Here is a 12,864-nt window from a genome sequence, read left to right on the forward strand (position 1 = left end):
TCTAATAGGAGACTATATGCTAATGAGACCTCATCTTGGCAGACAGAAACTTTATGGCTTGTTCCTCATTCCTTTTAAGAAAGTTAAAGTGCTAAACTAGAAATGAAAGATGAAGGTACCTCAGGGAACACAAATTCCAAGTTGGCAGGGAAGAATGTGCCACTTTCATTTACCAGAGTCATTCTTTCCTGCTGTGCCACTTTATTTTGCTTTTTGAGCTGTTTGATCCTCATGCGGTATGCCTGGTTGCTGAATTAGCATGCCTGGCACACCCCAAAATTTCTCAGTCTAGAAGCATCCATACTGGCTATTTTGGTCTTACACAGAGCCTCACAAACACACACAAAAAAGTCCATTTCCTTGAATTAATGCATTTGCATCCCATTGTTCTTCCATGGTTTCATGCTGGCACTCTTAAGCTCGTCTCTTTTTATCCTCAAAACAACCCTGCAAGGTAGAATAGGTGGGGAGATTATGGCTTGCCTGAGGCTATCTACATGGTCTTTAAGGCTGTGCATAGATTTAAATCTTGGTTTTCTCTGATCCAAGCATAGCGTTCTAGGCCAGAGATAGCCAAAGTTGTGTCCTCCAGTTGTTATTGGACTATAATTTCCCTCAGTCCCAGCTAACATGGCCAATGATCAGGGATGATGGAAGCTGCAGCTCAACATCCAGATGTCATGAACTGGCAGGGTGATGGGGAGGAGGAGGAAGAGGATCCCAGCAAGAGGTGTCACTAGAACTGGAACACACTGGGGGAAGCAAGGGATGGAGAAGGAAATAGATGGTGACAGAAGATGGCGAGGGGATGGGGGTCAATGCACAGGAATCAGAGCAGCAGCACCCATCACCAGAGGGGCCCCTGTCTCCATGAACATGGTGTAGAGAGCAATGGCAGCGGTGCTCTAGGAGGCTGAGGCAGGCAAGGGCCCACAGCCCAGCTCGCTAGTTGATCAGGTGGGACTTGCTAGCTCTGGAAGGAGGGGTTTGATTCCTCAACTGGAGTAGACTTGGAGCAGGTGAGGACCATGTGCCTCAACAAGCCCAGATGCTGCAATCAACATGCAAAGTACAAAAGGGAAGCAGAGCGCAGGTGCTTGGTCTGCTCAACTGCTGATGTTGATGAACTTTGGCTTGGGTGTTCCTGGACCTCTATGGGACTGTGCTTTGGGTTTGACTCTGGACTGTATCCTGACTGCTAGACTTCAGATTTGGCTATTTGGGTTGACCCTGAACTGCATTTCCTGACCTTTGGACTTGTGTGGATTGGCCCTCGGACTTGGAACTTTGGCATGGTGACTTGCTGCCAGGTAGGCCAGGGGTTCAGGGCACAGGAGGGCATCTCATTTGCCAACCTGGCTCCAGACAGTTCTCCACAATAGTGCAAAAGAAACCCTTCAGAAAGCTTCAAGCTGCTTTGCTCCCAGTGTGACATCCAAGTTGCAGAACTCTGGGAGCATCGGAATATGGTCTTGAGTAGAGCGCTGAGTGAGACAGGCTGTATGTCGACACTATCAGGCAATTACTTCACTGTTTGCACATATTATGATTTCCAACAAACAAAACAAAATCCAGGCTGACATTTTACCTTCCAGGACTCTTCAACAGCAAAACCATACATGCAAGGAGGCGCAAATGGTTATGCAAAGCAGCAAATGTTCTCTTTCACACATGAATGTGCACACACACAGTCTTGGAGACAAATACTTGCTCAGGCGATGCTAGTTCCGTATATACACATTCCCAGCATTGTAGTGAGTGATGACAGCAGGAGAGGCGGAACAGCCCGGGCGGCATTCTCTGCCTGAACTGGAGAGGCAAGGGAGGGCACTTTGGTGTAAGCAGGGAGGGACTCGTTTTTTTTCACTTCCTCATTCACTCCAAGCAGCAGCAGCAGCAGCAGCAGCAGCAGCAGAAACAGCTTGCTGGCATGCTTGCGTTGTAGAGATTTCCTGTTGTCCACAGAAGGGAGGCAGAAGCCGAAGTGAAAGGATGCCCCTTTCCCCTCCTGCCTCCCACCTCTTTCTTCCTCTGGCCTATGGTGCCCTGAAAAGGAGCCACAACAGGTGCTACGGATGGGCATAGCCGAGATGGAAGAAAGGAGGAGGATGAGCTACCAGCAGGATCAGCGCCGCCACTTGGAGCACAGTGATGTAGAAGAGGAGCTCCAGAATCTAGGGTGAGAACAAGTAGCTGTGCGTCATTCCAGCAGGCAGAGGAACCCTCCATTCCCAGGGAAGCTCTGAGAAGGCTGAGAAAGCCTGCTGGCATTAGCATGACACCAGAGGTACCTTTCCTGCTGACCCTTGTCTGCTTTATTTCTTTAGTGCTAACTCACATGGTAACATCGTGCAATAGGCTAGGCGGACAGGAACAGTTGTATTGCAAACTGACACTCCTGTTTGCTCCTCTCCCCCCTTTTGGAAGTAAACAGGGCAGGTGTGTTTCTGTGCTGGTAGTTGAAGCTCTGAGCCTTGAATTTAAAAATGCATGAGTCTCTCAGCCTCACTCACATCAGAGTGTTTGTTGTGGGGGAGGAAGGGAAAGGACTGGAGATTGTTAGCTGCTTTGAGACTCCTTAAGGGGAGTGAAAGGCGGGATATCAAGTCCAAACTCCTCCTCCTCCTCCTTAATTGCAGGGCTGTGGGTTCAACCCCCACGTTGGGCAAAAGATTCCTGCATTGCAGGGGGTTGGACTAGACGACCCCCAGGGTACCTTCCAATTCTACAGTTCTATGAAAGGGCAAGGGATAAGAGAAAGTGTTCAGTTAGGGATACTTATTTACTTGAAACTCCTTCAAGAACCATCTTTTGCAGTGTAGGTTACTATGCATTCAGCCTCAAAATAAGTCCCTCAATTGTTCTTTAAATGAAATAATGCAGTGTCACTGGTTATCGGCAATATTGCAGCATTATCCAACAGGATAACACTCCTAGCATCCCATACTGCTTTCCCCCAGTGGCAAAATATTCAGTCAGCCAGTTTAATTGTGTATTCAGCCTACAGACCAATTATATGAAGTATTCAGAACTAAGCACACATGCTTCAGATAACATGACAAAACATTCTCGTTCGATGCTGCAAGAATGCAGTTTCTCTACAAGAGATGTGCTATTTGATGAGAAAACATTTGGATCCCCTTCAACAGCTGAATAACAACCACTGTTTCCTATCTCCAGTCCATAGTTTGGGTTTCTGCTCTCTAGTCTCCTATGTGAATACTTAGCTCCCACAAACACAGAGAGCAACTTTGTGCCATTTCTGGCTACTGGTCCATTTTGAGAAATATTGTGTACTCTGTCAACAGGTCTCCAGGCTTTTCCATATTGCTGCCTACCTGGTTTATTTATTTTAACCAGAAATGTTAAGACTGAATCTAGAACCTTCTGTATACAAAGCATGTAGTCTACCACCAAGCTATAATCTATCCCCATGGTTGGCTATAACCACTGCTAATGTTACATTTGCATCTAGGATAAATATGGTTTGAGCTAACCAGGACTGCCTACAGCATTTGTTTTCAAACCCACCTGAAATTCTAGTTTCAAGGTATAGTTAGGAGGGTATTGGCTTTAACCATGGCTCGACTGATAGAGTCAGAACACTAAACTATGGTTCTAGATAACTATGGAAGAGAAAGGGAAATCAGAGCACAAAGCAGGGTAGGATGTGGTGTGAGGGTATGGGAGTTTGTGGCACACTCCTGATCTCCAAACAATGGTAGGGAGATGTGGACTGTCATTTTGAATTAAGTCATTTGAATTAAATCACTCTACCCCCCCCCCAAATGTTCTGCAGCCACTAAATGCCCTTAATACCAATTGCTGAAGGCAACAGTGAGGGATAATAATTGTCCTGATTGTGGTCTTGTCACTAGCTAGACCTTTGTTCTGATTCAGAAGCAGCTGGGCTCTTATTGTGTTTGCCTGGATTAATAAACCCCTAAAGAAGTGAAGCACTAAAAGCTAAAGCCACACAAACAGTATCCCTAAAGGTAAAGTTTGTATGTGTGTTCTTCAACATCAGATCTACTTCCCTTGTGCTGATGGCCTGAGTCTTAAGTAAGTTACATTTGCCATGGAGCCAGCCGAAAAAATGTACAGGAGACACATTGTGCCTTGTAAAACTAAAATATAGTTCTCACTGAGATGCTAAACTGTCTCAGACATTAAAGTTTCTTTCTTTCTTTCTTTCTTTCTCTCTTTCTCTCTCTCTCTCTCTCTCTCTCTCTCTCTCTCTCTCTCTCTCTCTCTCTCTCTCTCTCTCTCTCTCTCTCTCTGCCATAAATGAGCATGTGATTATGTGATTTCTTGTGAAAAGAGAAAGGGGAATAAAAGTCTGTGGGTCAGAAGTTCCTAAGATTCAGCAGTTATTCACAACACTCTTGGTTTTCCATGTTGAAAAACACAAGGTGGTTTCCCACTGTATAGTTGTATACAGTACATAAAAAGACACAGAGGGAGCTTCCAAGAGACCTCATTCATCCTGATTTGTTTGCAAGGAGATTAGGCGACTTAATGAGATTAGGCTATTTAATAAGCATTCGCCTGATTTATTTGTGAGGTTTGATGTTGTGTCAAAACAAGTGTTATCTCCCACTTTCTAGTGCATTTCCCCATCCCTTCTTGCAAAAGGTCTCAGCTTTCGGGGAAGCAGATTTGTTGCACAAGACCTCCGAATCGCCTAAAACTGTGCAACCTGAACTAGTTGGTTTGTGATTGGATCCCACCTGTTAATATCAACAGTCTGGAAGTGCCCAGAATTTAGAAGTGACAGACTATGTTTTATCTGAATAGCTCAGTTGGTTGGAGCATGGTGCAGATAATGCCAAGGTTGCAGGTTCAATCCCAATATGGGACAGCTGCATCTTCCTGCATTGTAGAGGGTTGGACTAGATCAGGGGTCAGCAACCTTTTTCAGCCGTGGGCCGGTCCACCGTCCCTCAGACCATGTGATGGGCCGGACTATATTTTGGAAAAAAATTATGAACGAATTCCTATACCCCACAAATAACCCAGAGATGCATTTTAAATACAGTGGAACCTCGGTTTACACCTAACTCTGTTTATGAACGCCTCCGTTTACAAACGCCACGGACCCGGAAGTGTTTACATCCGGGTTCCGCGGCGTCGGATGCGCAGCTCGCTTCTGTGCAGCTCGCACATGCGCAGAAGCGATTTGCGCAGCACGCGCGTGTGCGGAAGCGCTCTATCGGCGCTTCGCGCACGCGCAGAAGCGTTCCTTTCGGGGAGCGAATGCCTCCGTTTACGAACGCCTCCGTGGAATGGATTGCATTCGTAAACCGAGGTTCCGCTGTAAAAGGACACATTCTACTCATGTAAAAACACGCTGATTCCTGGACCATCCGTGGGCTGGATTGAGAAGGCAATTGGGCCACATCCGGCCCACAGGCCTTAGGTTGCCTACCCCTGGACTAGATGATCTTTAGGGTCCCTTCCAACTCTACACTTCTATGATCTCACTGCAACCCTGCTTCAACTAATGGCAGACTGGCTTTATTACACAGTGGGCAGAAATTGCTCTCTATTTTTCTGGGGGAACAAAGTTAACAAGAAGATACTATGGGAATGTGGAGCTGTAAAAGCCAGAGAGAAATAAAGGCTGTATTTAAGTGATCTTAGGAATGAAGAGGGAGTTACTATATAATTAGGCATTCATGAGTCTGGGCACTTGTGTCTTTTGTATGAGCTAAGAGAACATTTTATTTATGCTTTTATTTCTCATATATTTATTCCAGCCTTCAAAGAAGGATTGAACATGCCTGTGTGGGGAAAGCTTTTAAGGAGATGTCATGTCATGTACACAAGCAAATAATGGCAATGTAATTAAACGTCACAGGTATTTGCTTGTGTAAAGCCACCGGTCTTAGTTGTCTTGTAAGTAATTTGGAAAACAGAAATTTCCAACACCTTCTCATAAAAGGCAATAGAAACAGAAGTCTTGGGACACCTTTATGACTAAAAAGACTTGGGCTCTAATCTTCAGACGTTTACACAATGATAAATCCATCTGTCTTGAAGGTGTCACACAGAATTCTTTGTGAGAGTGTTCACCTCCTGTGGTATGCGTACCATCTCCAGTGTCAACTTAAATGGTTCATAGAAACAAGTATATTTAAACGGCTCACAAGCTGTTAAGAGGATTTCATACATTCAATGTAAGGAATCTCAGGATAAAGATTAGGGCTCAATCAAGACCAGGTTTTTTTTCTAGGTGGATCGCGTTATCACCAATTATTGCTGCTGTAAGCAGTTAGTGTGCTTAGCTTTGCATAGAAATGTCCCAGGCTGTGTTTTTTGGACTTCTGGCCTCTCTGTTTAGACTTCTTTTATATCCATGGGTGCATGGCACAATTGCTTTTGGACACAAATGTTCATTAGTTTGCTAAGCTGAATTGAAAGTGGCTATTCTGCTGTTTCTAAAATGAGGAAATCTTTAAAATCTTCTTAGAAACTGCAGTGACATCATCTTGGCCTCAGTGACTTTTCTGTAGAGCAGCGAGTATCTCCCAGTAATGCTTTAGCTGAGGGTTGATCTCCACAGCTGCTTTTGGACTGAACTTCCCATCTAGGCTGACTTCTGTTTCTTTTTGGTCAGTGGGTAGAAATGGCAGAACTGACCAAATGAGGAAACACTAAACATGTTGAGCTCCAAGTTGGGCAAAAGATTCCTGCATTTGCCAGGGGTTGAACTAGAGGACCCTCGTGGTCCCTTCCAACTCTATGAAATTCTATGAAACCTTGCTGACAATCATCTTCCTGGCCTCAGCAACTTTCCTGTGAAGTAGCAGATAGCCATTTGGGGCTTAGTTTTCCATCTATGGTTATATTTTGTTAATTTTGTCAGTTGAATTGAAAGCAGAAGTGGTAGAATGACCATCCATTCACAGATTAAGATTCTGGCTTTAAAAAAATATTGTCCACTTAATCAACAACTAGAATCATACCAGACAAGCACTCACATGCTAGCCTTGCCACCCCGTCATTCATTAACTGGTGTATGTATAGAACACTTTTGACTGCAATTTACATCACAAAATATACTTCAAGACCCCTGCTGCCCTCTCTTCTTAGGGTCCTATATCTTTAAACCACACGTTGATTAGGCATCCCTTCAAAGAGAGGACACCTTCAAATGAGGGATTTCCCTCTGTAAAGTAGAATGTGTACATGGTCACCTTAACAGTCATGCACAATGTGAGACTAACATGCAGGGGTGAAAACAGGCACATTTTGACTGGTAGAGTGTGTGTGTGTGTGTGTGTGTGTGTGTGTTTATATACACATGCATACATTGCCAGGAAAGGTCATGAGTAAAATATATCTAAAAATACTCTGGTTTTATGGTTGCCAGAGTGAGATTTCTGAACCAGAAGAGGTACATAGCATTGCTCTGCAAGGCAGATAATGACCAACGTAGGTTAGAAAAGGAGATGAAACTGAATTGGCTTAAGGCACCATCCTGTCTGATGAGACCTGAGAGGTATGTGTGAAGAGATGTTGGCCAATATTCAGAGGCACAACCACAAACACGTTACAGTATTTCACAAGTCAGTTTCAACAGCACATGTAAACACTGTGAATGAGTCATAGATGGTCTTAGCAATATGTTCAGAGACGAGCAATAATTTTAAAAGTGTGCCATGTTACTCCCATGTAATTAGTGGCACTGCTGCTTTCTCTTTCCATTGTATCGTCTATAGTTATATGCCAAGACTTGTACAGGCGTCTTTGCTCTCTGGCTGACTCTCAAATACTGTCAATGTGGAGGGTTCTCTAAGATCAGCGTTTGTCTCTGGTATCATATGTAATGAAGATACTTGATAGAGTCTGGCGATATGCCTACCCTCAATCAATTACTTCTCTTGTCATTGCACCATAAAACTAGATCAGGGGTCCCCAAGCTGTGCTCCATGGACCATCAGTGAGCTTAATTCAGGTGGTCCGTGGCATGTCTGTGGATTTGTGGTTGAAGATGGGAGACAGCACATCAATTGCATTGAACAGTCATGTTGATTTTTTAATTGCTTTTTAATTGCTTCTCACTTTTATGTTGTATTGTGTTGCATTACAATCTGAATCTCATGAAACTGCAATTTCTGCAACAAGCAGAAAGAAAGCATTAAGTTGTCCATCATTATTTTCCATTAGCCCATGGCAGGGGGGAAGTTTGGGAACCACTCAACTGGACCATAAGAAATGGTTCAACTCAACACCATATATTTATCACCTAGGTAAAGGACCCGTGGATGGTTAAGTCCAGTCAAAGGCGACTATGGGGTTGTGGTGCTCATCTCGCTTTCAGGCCGAGGGAGCCGGTGATTGTCCACAGACAGCTTTCTGGGTCATGTGGCCAGCATGATTAAACCGCTTCTGGCGCAACGGAACACTGTGACTGAAGCCAGAGCACACAGAAATGCTGTTTACCTTCCCGCCACAGTGGTACCTATTTATCTACTTACCATACACTGGTATGCTTTCGAACTGCTAGGTTGGCAGGAGCTGGAACAGAGCAACAGGAGCTCACTCTGTCGCGGGGATTTGAATCGCTGACCTTCCAACCGGCAGGTCCAAGAGGCTCAGAAATCTGGCTGCTCAAACTATGATGTTTGCAGAATCTAACATGCACGTGTCTCTTTTAGATACAATTAAATTCCACAGAATATCAGGGCATGGCTATATCCAAATATAGATCTGGGAGTGTGTTTTCCAGCTCAGGGTCCCTGATTTTGGGGGCTAAACTCTGGTATGCAGAAAGTACTCTTTGTTGACTAGTCACGAGGAGAAGGCCTCACCAATCTAGAAGCTTCACAATACCTGCCATTTGCAGGGAAGATGTTGAGGGTCTTAATTCTGTCTACACCTTAGAAGGGATCTTAGAAGCGCCTGAACCTACTTTGGTCATACTCACACCATCCATTTAAAGCAATGGCTCCCCCAAAGAAATCTAAGAACTGTAGTTCACCCCTCACACAGTTCCAGTTCCTAGCAACCTTAACAAACACTTCCCAATATTCTTTGAGAGAAGTCATGCGCTTTAAATGGATGTGACTACAGCCTCTGGTAGCTCATTAGGACCAGCCTCAAACTCCAGATTTTCTGATTTAAGCCCTAGAGTTCCTGCCACAAGGAGCCCAAGATACTCCAGGATTGCCCCATCTATCCTGGTCAAAAACGATCACGCAATTTCAGTGATGTGGGTTTCCTGGGAAACAGGCTAATTTGCATCAGAAAATGTTCTGTTTGGACTGGGAAAATTTTCTATTGCCCTAAAGGGTGACCTAGCTTGGCGTGCTTTTACTTGTATTCAGCGAACGAAGCAAAAAACCTGGAAGCTGCCGAGCTTGCCTAATAGCGTATCTGCAGTTGGCATCCATTCGTTGTTACCAATGAACTTATGCAATGGAAAAATTTCCATGGGGAACACAGAATGCTTGGGGTGGGGGTGGGGAGAGAAATCCTTTAAGTTTTCCCCACACAGCATCACAACTTGTGCAGAGGGGTGGTAGAGTACAGTGTACTCAGTGGTAGAGTACAAGCTTTACTTCTAGAATGCCCCAAGTTAAAGCCCTGGCATCTCCAGTTTAAAAGATCGCGTTTAGGAAATACCTGCCCAAAGATCTGGAGTCATCAGTGACAGGCAATACTTGGCTAGGTGGAGTAAAATTCTGACCTGGTATATATAGGCCTTGTCCATGACATAATGGCTATAGAACACATACGTTGCATGCAGAAGATCTGTTTCAGTCTACAGTGGCTGATTGTGGGTGTCCCCAGTTGGAAACTCCAGAGAGCCAATGCCAGTCTGTATGTCTATACAGAGTGCAGAGCTGCATGGACCAATGCTCTGACTCTGTATGAGGCAGCTTTCTATGTTCCCATCTTCCATGTTCTATGTTGGTATTTTAGAACAGCTCTGTTGACACACAATTTCTACTTGTCTCTGTGTTGGTGCTGACCTTTAAAGCCCTAAGCCAGGCATCCCCAAACTTCGGCTCTCCAGATGTTTTGGACTACAATTCCCATCATCCCTGACCACTGGTCCTGTTAGCTAGGGATCATGGGAGTTGTAGGCCAAAACATCTGGAGGGCCGCAGTTTGGGGGTGCCTGCCCTAAAGGGCCTCGGTCCAGTATACCTGAAGGAGTATCTCCACCTCCATCATTCTGCCCAGACACTGAGGTCCAGCTCCGAGGGCCTTCTGGCGGTTCCCTTGCTACGAGAAGCCAAGTTACAGGGAACCAGACAGAGGGCCTTCTCGGTAGTGGCACCCTCCCACCAGAGGTCAAAGAGATAAACAACTGCCTGACATTTAGAAAGCATCTGAAGGCAGCCCTGTTTAGGGAAGTTTTTAATGTGTGACATTTTAATGTATTTTAATCTTTGCTGGAAGCCGCCCAGAGTGGCTGGGGAAACCCAGCCGGATGGGTGGGGTACAAATAAGAAATTGTTGTTGTTGTTACTTTGAAACTCTTCTTCCAGGCGTTTTCCTTCTAAAGGGGCAAAGTGGCTCACTTTCCTAGCAATCTCAATTCCACACCAACACTTACTGCATTCTCCAGTCAGGTGCCTGATCTAACTTACTGGTATCGGTGTAAATTGATGTGACCTGATGCCAATAAGTTGCATCATCAGACACCTTATTGGTCTTCCTTTTAAAGCTGCAATAAGGCTTAGCGAAGTTGCCAAGTGCAAGTAAACACTGTATTGTTGAATGCATTTTGTGGCTGATTTGTACTGAGAAGAAGGATGACCTTTGTTTTATCAGAATAGCTGTCCAGAGAGAACTGGCCAATTCTGCTCCTGTTTTCCTTTTGTCGAATTTTATTTTGGGTTATGTACAGTCATACCTCGGTTTAAGTACGCTTCGGTTTGAGTACTTTCAGTTTAAGTACTCCGCGGACCCGTCTGGAACGGATTAATCCACTTTCCATTCCTTTCAATGGGAAAGTTCGCTTCAGGTTAAGTACGCTTCAGGTTAAGCACAGACTTCCAGAACCAATTGTGTTTGTAAACCGAGGTACCACTGTATACCTGTTTTCTAATTTGTACATTGTTACTGTGTGAAAGAAGTTGATAATTTTGGCCTAGGCAGCTCCCCAGTTGCATGCCCTCTCCAAAGGAGCTGGATAGATTCAAATGCATGTGCCAGCTTGTATAAGGTTGCGATCCAATGCACATACTTGGGTGTACCTATGTCCCACATATATAGCCTAAGGTGGCACCACTCTGCTGGCAATGTTCCTGACAATGCATGTTTATTCAGTGCAAAGCTCCACTGTGTGTTTACTGGTGCTTACTTACTCCCACATAAATATGCTTATGACTGCAACATTATATGTTTTGGGCACTTGTTTTTGCAAGAATGTGTTGTCCCTTTGCATTTCCTACAGAGTGGATTTGATTTAAATCAAATCTATTTAAATCACGATTTAAATCACTAGTCAGTAAGACTTGATTTAAATCTCTCCCCCCCCCCCGAAAGACTCATACTTGCTGGTATAATCTTAATATTTACAACCAGAGGAAGTTTTCATTTTTGGAATAAATTATATATAAAAAAATATTTTTATTGGTTTTTTTAAACATATATATCCATTAAACATTTAACAATCTTCCATATTTTATACATTGTTTTTGACTTCCATCAACCACTTCTGGAGATTCCCCTACTCTATAACTTCGTCTTGTAATTCCCAATTCACTATTACTTTAATAACTCTCACTCTATTTTCATCATTTCAAATTGTTGTTGTTGTTGTTGTTTAGTCGTTTAGTCGTGTCCGACTCTTTGTGACCCCATGGACCATAGCACGCCAGGCACTCCTGTCTTCCACTGCCTCCCGCAGTTTGGTCAAACTCATGTTCGTAGCTTCGAGAACACTGTCCAATCATCTTGTCCTCTGTCGTCCCCTTCTCCTTGTGCCCTCAATCTTTCCCAACATCGGGGTCTTTTCCAGAGAGTCTTCTCTTCTCATGAGGTGGCTGTTATGTACTGAGCTGAATCCTAGAACAATAGGATTCAGAATTAGCGGGAGCTACCCAATCCAACTCCAGGTGGAAGTGAATCCGCAACCTGATTGGCCTGCTGGAGCAGCCAATCAGGCGGCTGGCAGAAGTGAATCTGCTACCTGATTGGCCTGTAGGAGCAGCCAATCAGGCTGCAGGCAGAAGTCAATCCATAATATAATTGGCCCACAGGTGTAGCCCTGAAGTAGCCAATCACGCAAGGCCCATTGTGTAAATAATGTATATAAGCAGATGGTTTGGGGAAAAGAGCGATTCGTCTTCTCTTCTCCTCCTTGATGACTATGAGCTGAATAAAGAGCATGAAATTCACTCTTGACTCTGAGTATATTTCACTGGCGACGAGGATGGGATCCTGCTGAGCTGACCGCCACCACGCACTGCACCGCAGCACCGCCACCTGCTGCACCGCTGCACCGCACCGTGCATCCAGGCTTCAGCTCCAGGACCCAAGGAACCCAGAATGGCAACCGACAGCAGCTTCTCGCCATTCAAACCAGCATCAGGAGACTGGGAAGGGTACGCCGCCCGTTTCAACTTCCTCCTGCAAGCGAAAGAAGTCACCAACGATGCCATGAAGAGGGCGACATTCTTCAGCGTCTGTGGAGAGGAGACGTTTGAAATCGCCCGGGCTCTCCTTGCACCTAGAGATGTCGCTACCGTCTCTTACAAAACAATAATGGAACGGCTGAAGGAGCACTTTTCACCACAGCCCTCGGTGGTAGCTTGCCGAAATGCCTTCTACGCAAAGCGGCAAGCCCCGGGGGAAACCATAACTGGGTTTGTGACCTCCCTCCGCCAAGCCGCCCGGTTATGC

At 44.9% G+C, this 12,864-nt stretch overlaps 1 protein-coding gene across 1 annotated transcript in view; it reads left to right on the forward strand.

Annotated features, from left to right (window-relative positions):
- The first annotated feature begins 1,896 nt into the window (after positions 1 to 1,896).
- DAPP1 (dual adaptor of phosphotyrosine and 3-phosphoinositides 1) overlaps positions 1,897 to 12,864 on the forward strand; it is a 31,216-nt gene continuing 20,248 nt past the window's right edge. The window contains exon 1 of the mRNA XM_035112008.2: positions 1,897 to 2,179. Coding sequence (XP_034967899.1) covers positions 2,076 to 2,179 — 104 coding nt within the window. The 5' untranslated portion in view covers positions 1,897 to 2,075. The remainder of the gene's footprint in view (positions 2,180 to 12,864) is intronic.

This window comes from Zootoca vivipara, chromosome 9 (genome assembly GCF_963506605.1).
Source record: "Zootoca vivipara chromosome 9, rZooViv1.1, whole genome shotgun sequence".
In the NCBI taxonomy this organism is placed as follows: domain Eukaryota; kingdom Metazoa; phylum Chordata; class Lepidosauria; order Squamata; family Lacertidae; genus Zootoca; species Zootoca vivipara.